This window comes from Bos indicus x Bos taurus, chromosome 14, assembly GCF_003369695.1.
Source record: "Bos indicus x Bos taurus breed Angus x Brahman F1 hybrid chromosome 14, Bos_hybrid_MaternalHap_v2.0, whole genome shotgun sequence".
In the NCBI taxonomy this organism is placed as follows: Eukaryota; Metazoa; Chordata; class Mammalia; order Artiodactyla; family Bovidae; genus Bos; species Bos indicus x Bos taurus.
Window position 1 is genome coordinate 55,371,252 of NC_040089.1, and position 17,203 is coordinate 55,388,454.

Here is a 17,203-nt window from a genome sequence, read left to right on the forward strand (position 1 = left end):
TGGTGACTGATAAGCAGAATAACCAAATATAGTTCAAAGTCTGGAATAAACAGGTTTTCTCCTTTGCCATTTATCTATTCATTTATAAGAACATATTAGGAATTCTATTATGTACTTTGTTATGCACTGAAGATAAAAAGATAAGTGAAGTGAAGGAAGTCGCTCAGTCGTGTCTGACTCTTTGCGACCCCATGGACTGTTGCCTACCAGGCTCCTCTGTCCATGGGATTTTCCAGGCAGTAGTACTGGAGTGAATTGCCATTTCCTTCTCCAGAAAGATAAGTGGGATACAGATTTGTGTCATAGTAAAATCAGGGTGAAAAGATAATTTCAGCTTTCCTTGCTAAGTGCCATTGTAGTGATTCTTTTTTTTTTTCTATTCTGATCAAGTTATTATGTAGGCATTTTTGTAGGTATTCTTATGGCAATATTACTTAGAAATTCCTGAAAAATAAAAGCATCGTTCTACACAAGTGTAATTCCTGTACCAACACAAATCTAGAAGACACATAGTAAATAATTACATATTTCCAGTTTTTCCTAGGGCTTCCCGGGTGACTCAGTGTAAAGAATACGCCTGCAGTGCAGGATAGACGGAGATGTGAGTTCAATCCCTAGGTCAAGAGGATCCCCTGGAGGAGTAAATGGTAACCTACTCCAGTGTCGTTGCGAGGAAAATCCCATGGACAGACGAGCCCAGCAGGCTACAGTCTATGGGGCTGTACAAGAGTTGGACTGAGCAACTGAACAACAAAGATTTTCCTAGGCAGTACTTTGGCCACCTCATGCGAAGAGTTGACTCATTGGAAAAGACTCTGATGCTGGGAGGGATTGGGGGCAGGAGGAGAAGGGGACGACAGAGGATGAGATGGCTGGATGGCATCACTGACTCGATGGACGTGAGTCTGAGTGAACTCCAGGAGTTGGTGATGGACAGGGAGGCCTGGCGTGCTGCCATTCATGGGGTCGCAAAGAGTTGGACACGACTGAGCGACTGAACTGAACTGAACATGAATCTGTATTTTTTTTTTTCTGATTTACCCATATTGCTTTTATCCTACTAATAATGTTTAGTTTAAAAATTTTTCATTCTCTCCAGGGTCAGCATTATCAAATCTATTAGCAGATGAAGAAACTGAGGCAAAAGTCAGCCTTACCTGATAATTCAGTGTAATAGATGAGATCACAGCTCGAATTGTCTAATTGCACCTGTTTTCTTGGCAGATTCATCCAATAACTTTTGTGTGGTTTCTGATGATAAATATGAGGGTCTTATGAAGCCACTGAGTAACATGAGATAGCCATTTACAAGAAGGGTTAAACCACATGTTGGATCATTTCCAACATCAGCTACTGAGCAGCTGTCACAATTCTCTTGAGTTAGATGGAGTCTTTTTTCAAGTTATGTAAGTCCCATATCCAATTACCAATCCCCAACATCACCCAGGCCCAGGCTTGGCACTGCTCAACCAAATGATACGCTTGTGGTGCCAGAGCAAAGCAATTACGTAAATAATTTACTTGGGTCTTCTTTAATCCTATACAAGAGAAGCTTATGGTAATCCTAATGAGTATTTTACTCACTCGGCACAGTCATGTAACAGTAATCTCCTAATGAGCATGAAAGGGTGCAAAATTTTTAAAAGATGTATTCCTAATTTAACATAAATCAATGATGTGAGTCAAGATATATACAAAGTTGGTTTATTTGAAAGATATCAATGGTTCTAGATGAAAACTACAGGATAATTTCTAAGAGGTCAAAAATAAAAACCAAAAAACCTAGAGATAGCGGGGAATTTCTCGGTATCATTTTAAAGCTAGGCTCCTTAGTATTTTGAATTTTCAATTCAGCTATTTTTGTTCCATTTCAAAATATTTTCCATTTTCTCATATTTTCTTTCGAGCTATTAAACTAGTATCTCTATGAGCAATTTTTTGCTTTCATATACAGTACTATGAAATAAAAACTAATTGTTCAACACTTATGTACCACTTAAGATTGTTTCATTTTTGATAATCGGTATCATACTGGTGAATATAACTATCATTACTTTGGATCATTGCTTTCTAAGAAATGAAGTGAAACAAAATCTTTTCGGGTAATTTTATGATTTTGTGTGTCTTGGACTCAAATTTTCATAATTAAGTCCAGTTCGTTCAATGACTACACTTAAAATATAAATTCATCAGAAATTTGTTATCTCTAGAGCATGATCCAAAAATTAACATGAATGCTTTCCTCATCTGCACTCAACTGTATTGTTACCTTTTTTGCTCCCATGTTTGTTCACTAGTTCATTCATGTGTTAATTGCTTTGTCCATTCACCCACAAATAAGTATCATACAAAATAAAGTCAAGTTTTTTCCCCTCCAGGAGTTGCATGCTCAAGTTGGAAAACCACGGTGTTGAAATCAGGAACAGGTGCTTCTCATAGAAAAAGTGGTAGGGAATCGAAACAGAGCAAGAAACATCAGAATATGCTGGCAACAAGCTGAATTCTGAAAGGCAAGTAGGAATGAGTTAGGTAGGAGGGCTACCCAGTTTGGTGGATTTTCTACTGTATATCAATGTATACAAAGATATATATATCTTTATATATCAATATACCATTTTATATATCAATATACCATTGATATACAAATAGATATAGCAACTTGGCCCTTTTTGGGACTCTTAACCAGAGAAATAAGTAAATGGCAGTTCAAGAGGAGCCTAGGTGATATGGCTGAGCTTGAACTTTACCCATTGAGAAATCTCAAGTAGGGGAATAAAAATGACCAGGCTTGAAATTTTAATAAGGTCACTTAGGCAGTAATGTGGAAGATATATTGGAGGAGGCATGGAGCAACTGAAACAAGGAAATATTAAGAGCCTACTGCAATAATCTGGGCTTGAACTTAAGAGGGCCTAAGAGGGCAGGTAGTTGACAATTTACAATCTTGTGACACTCAAAATGGTCTTGATTACCAGCATGAGCACATTTGAGAAGCCTGTCTGAAATACACAATCTGGTGCCATATTCCTTACCTTCAGAATCAGTGTTTTAACAAGTTCAAGTAATCTGGTGGCTCAAATGGTAAAGAATATGCCTGCAATGCAGGACACCCTGGTTCAATCCCTGGGTCGGGAAGATCCCCTGGAGAAGGGAGTGGCTACCCACTCCAGCATTGTTGCCTGGAGAATCCCAGAGGAGGCTGGTGGGCTGCAGTCCGAGAGGTTGCAGAGAGTCGGACACGACTGAGCAACTAACACTTTCAGGTAATCTGTATGTCTGGGAGAATCATTCAGACAGAAGAGAAACACAGTATGGGCAGTTACTAGAGGAAAAAAAAAATCACTCTTAGGTGTGATCAGTTTGAGGTGTTTATGGAACATTCAAGGAAGCTGATCCATAGCAGTTGAGTATATGGATCCTGAGGCTGGGCTGGAGATGCAGTTTACCATTTATCAATTTGTTAGTATTTGAAGCCATCGTCCGACCCAAGTTTCCTGGAATCTGCCCAGGAAATCATATCATTAGGCAGAGGGCCCAGAGGGAGCACTAAGAAACATCATTATTTAAAGTTCCATATAGCGAAAGGTATCCGCAAGAAACAGAAGGAGGTTCCAGTGGGAGGTCTAAACAACGTGAGAAGTAGGAAGAGTTCCAAGCGGCAGGATGGTCAACATTCTCATTTTCCAGCAGAGCTCACGTAAGAACAGACAAAAGTCCATGGATTTGGCAATCTTGATGTCAGAGTAAAGCTATGGATGGAGATTATTTCCCATTAGTTCGTTCTTGACCTTAGTATGTGGGGATGCAATTTAGTTTCTGCTTTCAAAGTTCAGATGAGTAGAGTATGTGAGAGGAGCTTGGTACGGAGCCACTTTGCAAATGTTCTCTCTTCCAGTAAGATGGTAAATTCTTTGAGGAATAAGGAAGGCACATAAAGATGAGTAAGACCCAGTCCTAACCCTCAGCGTTATAACAAATAAGAAATAAGGTATCCATAGTACAAGATGGGACATATATTATAAAATATAGGGATTCAAAAGAGGCATATACTACATCCAAACAATCAGAAGAGGCTGCTTACTTCTCCTAAATTGTTAGTACAGAGATGTGCTTACTTAACATTTACATACTTAACACTTAAACTATATTAATTGCTGACTTTTCTCTCAACAAATCTGATGAATTATTAATAAAGTCCCATTTATTCCAAAATCCAAGGAAACTTCAAACTCATTCATGAGATATTTATTAAAATAACACATTTAGGGAAAAAAATCAATACAATGTATACATCATTACTGAAAACTGTATACCATCATACAAAAAAGGATTTTATTTTGGGAAATCGATTCCTAATTTATGGCAAGTTTTACTTTAGAAATAAAACCACAAAACAACACAATCTAATTCAATCTTAAAGGCTGGCATGCTGAGCAAGGAATGTTCTTATTCTTTGTAGGAGTTCCTTCTTTACACTGTCAGGTACCAGGGCTGAAATATAAAAATAAAAACATAAGAGTAAGATGATTCCAATTAATATTTATCAATTTGAGATCTGGTATTTTATTCAGGATTACCAAGTGAAATTTCATAAGTAACCCTCACGCTTCAATAAAAAAAAAATAAAGACATCTGAGATAATAAAGTATATTTGAAATTTATTGTTTGAAAGAACTATCCAATACCTAAAAATATAATTCACATGTGAAAATTCTTTACACTAGGAATAGAAAAGGCCTTTCTGAAAGAGAGGCTGTAAAAGATTGCTAAATCTGATTCAAATGCAATTTAATAAGCCTGGTTAAAATCAAACAAAAAAACAGAGAAAGCACTCTTACAAAAACAGGGTAATCTCTCTACTATACAATTTCTTCAACTTGATAGGAAAAAGATCAGCAGGCTCACAGAAAAATGATGAAAGGAGAAGCACACAGTTCTTGAATGTCAAAAGAATTTAACCTCACAACAGAAATGAAAATTAAAACTACCATTCAGATAGCATGTTTTACCAATCAGATTGGCTAAAATCCAAAGGTCACTAATATATGCATTGGCAAGACTGAGGGAAAACTGGCCCTGTTACATTGGCTGGTGGGAGAATAAATTGATACAGCATATTTGGGGAGATAATCTGGTGATTCTGTATTGAAATAAATGCATATAATTCTCTTGAATCAACAAAGATGCAAGAGCTTCAACAATAGTTGTTTCTGTCATATGTTCATGTTTCAAATCTTGAATCGTGACTGACTATATTATCTACTCTGAATATTAAACCAAAAATGGGGAAATGGGAGTTCCCTGGTGGCCTAGTGGTTAGGATTGCAGGCTTCACCGCCATTTGGCCCAGGTCCGTTCCCTTGCTGGGGAACTGAGATCCCAGAGGCTGCAAGGCACAGCTGAAAAAAAAAGGTGGGGGGAGCCCTGATCCTTGAAACTTAATATTAAATGTCAGTTATCAAATCTACACTATTTCCCTCCCTTTTGGCTACTAATAAATAAGGACAAGAAGGCATTAACTTTAACTTCTAATGTTATTTGCTTGAATCCAGAGGAAATGAAATCTTCAGATATAGTTCAATATTTCTACAAAAAATTCCACAAATGACAGAAATCAAGTAAGACAAATACTCCTCTTTATAAATTTAGTATAAACCTGCTGAGAAATAAGGACTACATAATTAAGTCCACTGGAAATGTGATCAATATGTATATTAAATACACTTTTACTCAAAATTATGATGACTGAGAACAGATCAGCTGCCTTGGGGTTACAGATGAGGTGTGACTAGAAAGGAATAGCTTGAGGGAGTCTTTTACTACGAATCTATACATGTGTACAAAGTTCACAGAACTGACACTAAAAAAGGGTCAATTTTACCATATGTTAATTTAAAAAATACTTTCTTATCAATGAAAAGAAAAGATTTATTTTTACTTTTCTTTTTTGCTAATTCTCTAGCAGGGGAGCTATAAGGGATTGAAATATCCAACACACAAGCACTGAAGGAAATGCAGAGATAATTTCTACCCTGTTAACAGATTTACTTCCTAAATGTTAACAGATTAAGCAAAAATTACAGAAGAAAAGTCGAAACAAAACACAGAAATTTATTTAAAAATATAAATCCATGGGGAGGGCAATAAATACTGCCCCACCCCAAAATATGATTGACTGACAAAGTTATGTTTTAAAAGATGGCTGGAAAGGACCGTGGGATACTGTAGCTCTTTCCAGGTGGTAGCAATTCAGGGGCCTAGTATTCTCTGGTAATAATTTTAAAGTGATTTACTTTTCACACTTTAATTCTTTTTACTTCTTCTGTGTGAGGAAACAACTAATGGGTTATCTAATTTACCTGCTTCCACTTATAACTACAACCACCCGCTACCGCCTTCCTCAAAATAAATGAAAATAATCTAGTTACACCTAATTATTACATATAGACTTAACATTATTTCCTCTGTTTCTTTTGATTTCTCTTAACAAGGCATTAAAGGGAGAAATTTAGAAGGCAGCTGAAGTGAGTCTTAAACATGAATTACTCAATCATGAAGTTACGGAGCTACCAGATTCTTAATTAGACACCCAAGAAGACAACTTTGTTTATTTTTAATAAGGAAAGCGAGCAATGACTCAGGGACTGCTGTAAAACACTGAATTATTACACATAAGGCTAAACTTTACAAATCCTAGCTTCCGGTAATATTTGCCTCTATAAAAAATCCAAAATTTAAGAAATTATCTGTTTTAACAACCATATCAACTAACATGTGTATATTGTTATAAGAGTACAAAACATTTTACACCTCGTTTGTTACTCAAAACTGCAAGAAAGTTGGCGAGGCAACTATAACTCTTCCCAAAGAGAAGATGCAAGTATACCCACATAATTTTAGAAAGAGTGCTTTTCCCTGTTAAAAAGAAAAGAAAACCTGAACCAGCAAGAGAGAAAACAAATCATGTCTTAGCCTACATTTCCTTTCACACATTTGTATTCCTTACCTCTGCCTTTTGGTGTGATTTCAGCCACCAAGTCATCAACAGTAACGTGTTCTAGTCCCTTTTCTTTAATTACCTCTTATGCAAAAGCAAAAAACAAATCATATCATTTAAAATCATTATCTGTAAGAAAGATTTTCATAGAGGAAGGGTTAAGATCATGTTTTTAGAGTCCAGACTGGTCTTTAAAAAAAAAAAAAAAGAGGACACTTCTTTTTTTCTTTCTAATGAAGATTTAGTTCAACCTTAAACACAGCATGTATTCACTAGATTCAAAACATAAGACAAATAGTTGTAACAAGTAGAATGAATTTGAACTGTAAATTCAAATTGTCCAAAATTAAAATATGGAACAACTCATTTGTTCTCTTCTCTATGTTGGACCAAGAGGAGGAGGAGGAGGAAAGGAGTTAACACTTACTGGACCCCTATTATGTGCTGGGTGCTTTGCAATATTTAATATTCATGATTATCTAATGGCCTGGGCATTTTCCCCACTTTGAAAGTGAGGCAAGTGATGCTTAAAAATTAAATAACTCATTCAAACACGACTTGAAATCCAGCTCCAGTCTTACACCGAAGGTCTATTTGACCTTGAAGTCTATGCTTTTGTTAATTTGGCACATTGCCTTCTTTGGATTAATGATATAAAGCCTCTATTATCATTATCATTTGTAGAAACCATTACAATGAGAATTCATTATAAATATCCAGAATTCCAACATGCCAAAAGCTGAGCCAGAAAGGAAGGAGGCTCACCTTAGTGACTTGTGGAATCTAGCTAATGGCATCATCATCAATACCCAGTAATTTAACAAGCTTCCATTTTATAATTTAAAAAATATAAGTAATTTTCTAAGAGCTTTTATAGATGATTTTTTTCAAAAATAACACTGTTAAAGACAGGAGATAATATTTCTATCAGTCTGCCAGCCATAACATGCTCAACATATTATTAAGAAAAACTGACTAGGAATCACTAATGTTTCACTTCCAGTAGGCACACTGAGAAAGGTGGGATATTTCATGCCAGAGGAAATCTTGCCTCAATTGTTTTAAGAGAAACAAAAAGAAACATTTCTAAAATTTAAGCAACAGATCTACATATGATCACTCAGTGCAAGTAGTCTATACCACATGATTCAATTTTCTATTTGTGTAAAACTATGCTTGAGCAAGCAATATATCTTAAAACACTGATTATAATTTTTTCTAGTGAATTTCAGACCCACACAGTTGAGAGCAATGGAATTAGCTTATCTTCTAAATGAAACTGATTACCTTTACAGTGTGCCTTCAACTGATCCTTCCAGCCACATTCAATTAATTTAGCTCTCAGCAACTCTTTGAGGCTGTTGAAAAAGAAGTGTTTCCTAATTAAACTACAGCAGCGTACAGTATCTTACACAGGAATGTTTGAAGCAAAGCTTCACTGTTCAATGAAAAATCCCCTGCCTTCTGGTTACAAAACTTTTAATTTAACCATGGCCTAATCTTGGTTCTATCACTAAAAAGTTCTTTGATCTTATGTGAGTCAATTTAAATGCTGAGCCTCATTTTCATCATCAATAAAATTCAGTCAAGTGGATGGGACACAATACTTCTTAAGAAACCCTAGTTGGCCCTTCTTACACACTTTCTACTTCCCTCCACCAACAGGAATATTGTGGGTTTTGTACAACTTCAAAAGGGTATTAGTTGAGTTTGAAGCAGCTATACTTTTGAAAGCTTTCAAACCCCAGAATCCATTCTTTAACTACAAATTCTTAACCATTAACTATCTTACTGCCCCATTATATCTCAACCTTATAGACTTCCCCTTCCCTTTTTCTCATTACCCTTCTAAATTATACATTAGTTATATGTTAGTAGCTCAGTCATGTCATGTCGGACTCTCTGTGACCCCATGGACTGTAGCCTGCCAGGCTCCTCTGTCCATGGAATTCTCCAGGCAAGAATACTGGAGTGGATAGCCTTTTCTTTCTCCAGGGGATCTTCCCAACCCAGGGATTGAACCCACGTCTTCTGCATTGCAGGCAGATTCTTTACCGTCTGAACCACCAGGGAAAAACTTTAGTTACTACATTAACTATGGTATTTCATTAATTCTAAGACTGTACTTTCCCACATTTTAACAATTCAGTCATTGGCCTGCCTATCATAATTTAATTGGCAGTATTTTCTTTTCTTAATGGTTAAAAAAATAATGGTATGTATTACAACTGATGACATCATGGGTGCAAAAAAATATTTTATCTTCTGCAAAACCTACTGTTACAAAGCCTCAATCTTCAACCCAAACCATCTCATTTCTCAGCTTAAACATGTCGAGTCACAAGCCAAACTGCTTCTTTTTCAATACTCCTAACATCTACTACGTGACATTTCCATCTTGATGTTTAATTAAGTCATTTAATCTTAATAGGGCCAAAACCCAACTCTTGCTTCTCTTCCACCTCAAGCTGTTCTTACCAGAAAGGCAACTCCATTCGTCTTGGTGCTCAGGCTAAAAACCTTGGCAGCCTCCTTCACTCAGTAATTTTGATAACACTAATATCCAATCTATAAGCACATCCTACTGGTTCCAGTTTTTAAACATATACCTGAAATTCAAATGCTTTTCACCACCTCTGCCATTACTAGCTAGTTCAAGCCACCATCTTCTTCTGACTGGACTGCTGCCAAAGCCTCTGACTTGTTCCCTGCCACTTTCCCTCTGCACTTCCTTCTCCTCTCCCTGCTCAAAACCCTCCAGGGATCTCCCAGCTTACTCCGAATGCAATTTCCAGTCTTTACTATAGCCTAAGAGACCCTGCATGGTTTGCCCCCTCCCCAGCGATGTCTCTGACTTTACTGTTTCTCTCTTCCCAACTGACTCAGTCTCAGTGGCTTCCATGGGTTCCTCAAAAGGCCAGGCAAGGGAATGTCCTGGCAGTGCAGTGATTAGGACTCGGTGCTTTCATTGTAGGGCCCTGGGTTCCATCCCTGATGAGGGACTAAGGTCCCACAAGGCGTGTGAAACATGGCCAAAGAAAAAAAAGCCAGGCATACTGTCTCAGGACCATGGCTCTTGAGTCTCCCCACTCCCTCAAATCTTTCTGATCTCTTTATCAGTGAGGTCTACTTGTTTTCCTTTCTATAACACACCTGATTATTCTCTGCTTTATTTTTCCTCTAGAACTCCTCACCATCTGACACACTGCACATGTATTTTCTGTCTCCTTCCATTAGAATGTAAGCAGTATAAAAGAACAGACTTCATTTTGTTCACTGTTGTATCTTCAGACCTTAACAGGACATGGCAAATGGTAGAAACTCAGTAACTTAAAGCTATGTGAATGAAGACAAATGAAAAACAATACATAATCCCCTATAGCCACTACTGGCCATACTATCCTCTTGGTTTCCCAAGGCACTGTTCTAGAGGCTTTCTTCCTCCTCATTCCTCATATCAAGGGTTGTTGATATTACTTAAAAAAAAAAAAAAACTAACAAACTGTAAGTTCTTTCCTTTTTTGCTCTTTTACTTTTCTCCTGATACTATCTTCACAATCTATCTTTAGTCCTTCAAATCTCCTTCACACTGCCAAAATAACATTCCTAAAGTGCAACACGATCTAGTCAGCCTCTTAAAATTTTTTAATGCCTCCCACCATCCAAGGATAAGTCAACAAATGTTTTTGCAAACCTACCACCTATTTTTCTGCCATTTCTTTGACAGTAAATACACTCTACAACTCCAGTGTGAGAAATCTGGGTAGGGGCTCTAGCAATGGAAATGTGAGCTAGGCAAGGTGGATCATGAATGGCCTATTACTGAACAAGGATGTAACCAAGTTAAGTACATTGCTAAAACGACTAGGAGAAAGGTAGTCTTAGCTGGAGATGTAAATTTTGAGTTCCTAATTCCTGCCACTTTGTGCGTAGTGCCTTCTGGAAAATAAAGCCAACAGAGGAAAGCAGATATGAGATAGGAAAATAAAGACATATTTTTGCTGACAATTTTTGAGAGACTGGACCCAGTGGTGCCTGAAGTACCTTCAAACCCTAGACTTTTAGTAACACAATATTATACATTTCCATTAGTTGAGCTAGTTTCTCATCCTTTTTAATGGAAAGATTTCTGATTATACAAAAACCACATTTCTCCTGTCTACTGTCTTTCACATTTTAATTGCACAGTTCCCCCAGAATATTATCATATTAGAACAAATTTCTTTGACTTTGCATATTTGTTTCCATCTGCCCAGACTGTCCTTTCTCTTTTACTGTGCTGGGGAACCACTAATTCTTCTCTCCCAGGTGAAGTAACACTTCCACCATTCTGGGAGACTTCACTGATCATTTTAATCTCCAGGTAGAAGCTGAAAGTTCCCTCTTAGGTTTCTCTCATACAATTTATCACCCTGCTCCTGGAAGCCTTTTTTTGATTCTTTAGCCTCTCCTCTGCACGTGGAAACCTGTTCATTCTTCAGATGTTTACTTGGCCAATTATATGCTAGGTATGATGCTGGGTATACAGTTTCTGCTGTGGAGAAACTCTACTTATACAAACTAGCAAAGTAGGCCAGTATAATACAAAGTAATTAAATGCTATGACAGAACAAGGTATTTGGGAATTAACAGATTCCTGGAAGAGATGATATTTAAATTAAAACCTGATAATGAGCTCGAATTACTTAAAGATGGGGGGAAAGAATATTTCAGAGAGTAAGAACAGCAAATGCACTCTGAGGATATGAGACCTTGGTAACTGAAACTGGTTCCATTATGTTGACTCTCTCTTAAAACTAGGCAACATTTTATCTCCAACAGCAGTTATTTGGGTATGTATTTTTCTTCTCCTTTAGTTACACATTTTTTGAGAGTCATTTCCTGTTCATCTTTGTACATGATTCACTTCCCTCCAAGTCTTGCCATATTGAACAGACCTAAGCATTTTTTTTTAAATTGATGTTAGGAATTGAAGTTTTGAATAATCTCAATTTTCTGTAATTATTTCTACTAACATCAGTATTGTTACTTGATAACTAGATTCTTGTAATAAAACAAAGTTATAATTTAAAGATGTTAAATGTAATTTATTAATACAATCTATTACTTACCGTTCTCTTTCTCCAGTTTCTATCAACTTTTGGTTAATCGCTGCTCTCATCTGCGCATCTTTGTTCATCTTGCTAACCTGAACATCAACATGTATTTTCAGATATAGAACACTTACAAAGCATTGTCTTCTAAATCCTCTAGGCTAGCACCTCAACAGACTTAACATTCTATCAACTGAAGGGGTGATAAATTTCAACATTGTGTTGATAATGTCATTACTCTAATATTATTTACTGTTTCCCAAGAAGTCATAATGATGAACTTTACAATTTCCCCCCCACCATGTACCCTTCATTAACAAGTCTTTGGATAATAACAATTACTGTACATTTGTTAAATGCATATGTGCCTGGCACTGAGCTAATCTGTTTTTATCTCATTTAATTCCCAGATCTTATTCTTTTATGTAAGTAGTATTAACACAGTTTATATTTTACAGGTGAGGAAACTGAGGAACCAAGATAGAAAAGTGAACTCAGATACTGTGACCCCAGAAGCCCCCAAATACTTTACAAGCACATAACAACTGACTGTTAAATTAAATGCATTCAAAATTTGGGGGAAGCTATATAACCTGAATATCAATAAAAGATTAAGTACAGTTGGTGACAAAATTTCCAGGTAAGGCTCTTAAGCACTTTACTTTTCACTAGGATGTACAGAATTACAACCGCCAAACTAGCTGTGTGTGGGTGTGTATGTTCTTTATCAAAACTTGCAGGTTGGCATAAAGAAAAAAGAAACCTCAAATAAATTCCTAACTTAGAAAATTCTCAATTTTCAGTAAAAACAGACAACCAAAGCGGTGTAGAAATAAGAGGAAGGTTAAGTTGTAAAACTTGGAATAAGCCAACGTTACCCTACTTATCTGTCACTACCTTGAGAACTTTTGTTGTCTCCCAACTCGCCGCCTTTAAGAAAACTGAGAGTGGCGGTGAGTTTTCAGAGTTGTGTTTTTTCTTTAATGCAACAGGAAAAAGGAGAGGTTGAGAAAGAACTAGGATATGTTTGCCTTTGCAGTTGGAGGCTAACATTTTCAAAATAACACTAAGATCTATAGTCAGGACCTTCCCTAGAATACTGAACTCGATCCTGCCTTCGGCCCGACACTACGGATAGTGACCTTGGACAAGTCAATTCTTAAAAGGCCTCAGTTTTCTCACTGGTAAAACAAGGGCGCTAGGGGATCCCTCCCAGTTCAGACATTCTTACGGAAAATAGAATAGGGCGGAGACAGCGGGAGAGGCGGGAGGGGAGGAGCCAGAAAACAAAGCGAGGACTGGCTTCAGGCCAACTCCGGTAGCACGCCCTGTCGGAGAGCCCTACAGGCCCGCGAGCGCGGGTCGGGGAAGCTAACGAAAGACAGCACATCGAAAGGAGCCTGGGCTGGGCCCGGGTCCCGGCCCTGAGGACCACGGGCATAGCTCACCACCATCACCGCGGGCGAGGGCCGTCCCTTCCCAGCGACGAAATGACCCTTGCGCTGACGACCGTTACCTACCACACTCTTCGGCTGCCCGGACCTAGACCCTCAGTAGCTCGGGCACCTAAGCACACAGAAAGCTAGCACACGCATTTCCGGGGCGGGGTCTCGCTACCCTGCCTATAAAGTGAGAATTTAATCAGCGCGGGCCGCCTCTTGGTCGCTCAGCCTTCTGGGTAAGAGAGTCCAGATCCTGCTGTCGCATGGGCATTGAGTTCACGAAAGACTACATATCCCAGCATGCAACAGAGGCAACTTTCTCGCGGGCACTACATTTCCCAGAAGGCACGCTGCGCCGCAGTGTTTTCTGGGATGAGAACCACGCCGCCTCCAAGCCACAGTACTCCCAGGGAAGCGCGGACCTTTCAACGAGAGCTTTACTAATTCTCACGCTGGGCCCCTGGAAGGCGATGGAGGTGGCCGCTAATTGCTCCCTGCGGGTGAAGAGACCACTGCTGGATCCCCGCTTCGAGAGTTACAAGCTCTCCCTCGAACCTCTGCCTTCTTACCAGCTGGAACTTGACGCAGGTGGGAAGCGGCGGCACCCTCTCGCCCTCTGTTCCGTTCACCTTTCGGTTTCCTTCGGCGCGACCCATTCTTCATTTTCTTCTTTTTTGACTTCGGCTAGCCAGGCGACTGTGACTTTCCTCACGGTCAAGCCGGGCTGGGGTTTACCATGGCTTTCTCTGGAGAATGACTCCCTTCCCCGACCCCCTAGGGAGCCGCTTTCCAGTGGCTCTGGCGTAGCAGGACCGTGGGTTCCGCCCTCGGCTCTGCTGCCCGGGCTCCGAGAGCCTGCCCGAGGTACTGCCTAGGCCCGGCCCGCCTGTCGGTCCTGGTCTGATTTCCTGCTGCAGAGAGTGCTCAGGACAGGCTTTGCTCTTGGAGCATCCCCTGTGTGCGTTGAGAAGCCACACCTCTTTGGAAGACCTTCTGCTCCTGTCCTCTGGCTGAGACCCAATTCTTAGAAGAGAAACTCCGTTGCATTTATAGGCTGTCAGATTGAGGACTCTGTCGTAGGACTTTTCTCTACATCTCGAGAAAAAATTGGAGACGAGTTGGTTTAGTATCCACACTTCTACTTATTTTATCTGTCGGTGGCGGGAATAATCATCCATGTTTTTACAATGTAACGAGTGGCATTTTAGTTGACGATAAAGAGCCCAGAGATTGCATTTTTGATACACAATCCTGCTGATTCTGATTCATGTCAGTGGATCACACTTTGAGCGATAATCTAGAGTTAATAGGTTTTATAGTATCAAGTAAGGGTTTATTCGTTTAATGTATAAATTATAGAAACTCAGCAACCTCTCTTGAGAGCCTGTTTTATGTACATGCTGATACAATAAAGATGAATATGACACAGTAATGTAAAGTTGCTATTGTCTAGCTAGGAAGAAAAGTGTAAGCTGATAGTTACAGGAGGATGTGGTAAGGCAGTGATCAGGATATGTACAAAACATAGTGATGGTGTTTCCATGTTTCTCAAACCGGCCAGAGACATCTAGGAAAGCTTCTAGATGAGGGAGTTGATATCTCAGTTGCGCTGTAAAGAGTAGGTAGGAGTTGATCAGGATAAGAAAAAATAAGCTTGCTGTTTCTTTTCATTCCCTTTTTCCCACCTTACATAAATAAATAATAACTCCATGTTATTTAGCCTTGCATTAAAAAACCACCTCAAAACTCAGTGGCTCAAAACAGTAAGCAGTTATTAGTGCTTATAAGTCTACAGGTTAGCTAGGCGGCTCTAGTCATAACTCAGCTTTCTCATACATTTGGTGTTCTCTGGCTATAGGCTGCTGTAAGATGGTTTCAGATGCTCCCTTCTTGGTTTTCCTCCATATGGTCTCATCCAGCAGGCTGCCACAGGCTTATTCCAAGAGACAAGCAGTGCACAAGAGTTTTTTCAGGCTCTGCTCGCAGTAAGTTTGCTGCTGTTCCACTGGCCAAAGCAAGTAGTATAATCAAGCGCAGAGTGGGTATGTATGGGAAGACTTCTAACGCAGGTCGACATAGTCGTTTGTGCTTTATCTTTGGTGTATTTCTTGTTTTTTTAACCTCTGTAGGGAAGGAGCAAATTAGCAGTGATCAGACTCTCACCACACGGCCTCTCGCTCTTGCCCACGTTTTGTGAATACGTAGTTACATAACAGCTGAGACCATTTATTGTACTGTGCACGTTCAGTGCCCTGTATAAGCACCACCTGAGAAGCCGTTGCTGCTGCGTTATAGCTGTGTCCGCTAGGTGAACCATGAGAAGAGAAAATAGTGTGTCTGTTTCTACGGCTGCTGTGCCAGTCAGGAGACAGTAAATGTGTCTGCCGTTCCTGCAACTCCTTGAGTTTTCTTCCCTTATCCCTGCTCATGCCTTGCCTACCATGGTTCAACAGTGTGCACAGTGAGGGACAGCGAGATAATCTCCTATTCAGTTTCTCAGCAAAGCCTGTCAACTCAAAATCTTGTCTTCTCCATGCCTCTACCCTGGTCCAAATCATTGATATCTCTCGCCTGAACTATAGTACCTTCCTGACGAGTCTTTCGATTTGGGGCACCTTCATTCCATTCTCTTTAAGGCAGTACTTGTTATAGTTTTTAATTCTTTGTTTATTTGATATCTGTTTCCTGCACTAGACTGTGAGTTCCATGGAGCTCACTGTGGTGTTTCTCTTTTGCTCAGTGCTCACTCTGTAGAGACAGTGGTTGGCATAGTCGATACTCAGTACATAGACTGAATGAAGGAGAGAAGTTGTTGAGGTCATTCCATTCCTGGGAAAGCCTGAGCAAAGGGGAAACAATTAGACTCTGTGCAGGGCACTACTGCACTGCTGTTTTGCAAGAGCAAACAAATCTACTGGGAGAGTGAGAAGATTTAGATAGGTGAAGGCACTTTTTAATCTTTGGCTTTTTTTTATCCTGTGAGTCAGTGTTTCCTAGACTTTTCCATGGGCAATTACAAAGTAAAGCTCAGCTGTCATAGATTTACCAGCTTTTTAATTTCCTTAGTGGAGCTGTTTCTTAAAAACTGTCATGTCCTCACCCACCTTTTCATAATCAGAAGGATATTTTGACACCAAAAAAGCAGGAAGCAAACTGTCACAATAAATATTCCTCTTGAGTACACTGTGAAAAAACTAAGATATTCTTTTTCTCCCTCATTTCACCAGTATTGGTCTTAGATTATTGTTTGGGATGCACAGGTGGAGATGATGAGATGTCATTTACATTAGGGTCTTAAGTAGAGAAGGGAAATTACTAAATTGGGGATTGAAGAGTTCACTCTTCGGGGCTTCCCCAGTGGCTCGGAGGTAAAGAATCTGCCTGCCAATGCAGGAGACATGGGTTCGATCCCTGGGTCAGGAAGATCCCCTGAAGGAGGAAACGATAACCGACTCTAGTATTCTTGCCTGGGAAATCACATGGACAGAGGCGCCTGGCAGGCTACAGTCCATGGGGTTGCAAAAGAATCGGATACATCTTAGCAACTAAACCACAGCAAGTTCACTCCTAGGCTCTGGGAGATTGAGTTTGGAGGATGAAGGGAGTGGAGACGGGGAGACCAGTTGGGAGGCTTTGCAGTAGTTCACATGAGGAGCTTTCATTAAGAATTA

At 39.3% G+C, this 17,203-nt stretch overlaps 2 protein-coding genes across 4 annotated transcripts in view; one reads left to right on the top strand and one right to left on the bottom strand.

Moving 5' to 3' along the window:
* Window positions 1-3,350: 3,350 nt before the first annotated feature.
* Window positions 3,351-13,704, bottom strand: ENY2 (ENY2, transcription and export complex 2 subunit). Of its 2 annotated transcripts, none has more exons than XM_027561307.1 (5): window positions 13,611-13,704; window positions 12,109-12,185; window positions 8,285-8,355; window positions 7,007-7,081; window positions 3,351-4,491 (listed from the first exon to the last, which is right to left on the bottom strand). In XM_027561307.1, the coding sequence occupies exons 2-5, from the start codon at window positions 12,174-12,176 to the stop codon at window positions 4,415-4,417; spliced, it is 291 nt and encodes a 96-aa protein (XP_027417108.1). In that variant the 5' UTR covers window positions 12,177-12,185; window positions 13,611-13,704; the 3' UTR covers window positions 3,351-4,414. The 2 variants fall into 2 exon arrangements, with proteins under 2 accessions (XP_027417108.1, XP_027417107.1); XM_027561306.1 differs by having other exon boundaries at window positions 13,539-13,695.
* Window positions 13,705-13,888: 184 nt separating this feature from the next.
* Window positions 13,889-17,203, top strand: part of NUDCD1 (NudC domain containing 1) — a 93,666-nt gene continuing 90,351 nt past the window's right edge. The window contains exon 1 of one of the 2 annotated variants that reach the window (XM_027561308.1): window positions 13,889-14,120. In XM_027561308.1, the coding sequence (XP_027417109.1) occupies window positions 14,003-14,120 (118 nt within the window). In that variant the 5' untranslated portion in view covers window positions 13,889-14,002. The remainder of the gene's footprint in view (window positions 14,121-17,203) is intronic. The other variant, XM_027561309.1, reaches the window with a different exon arrangement.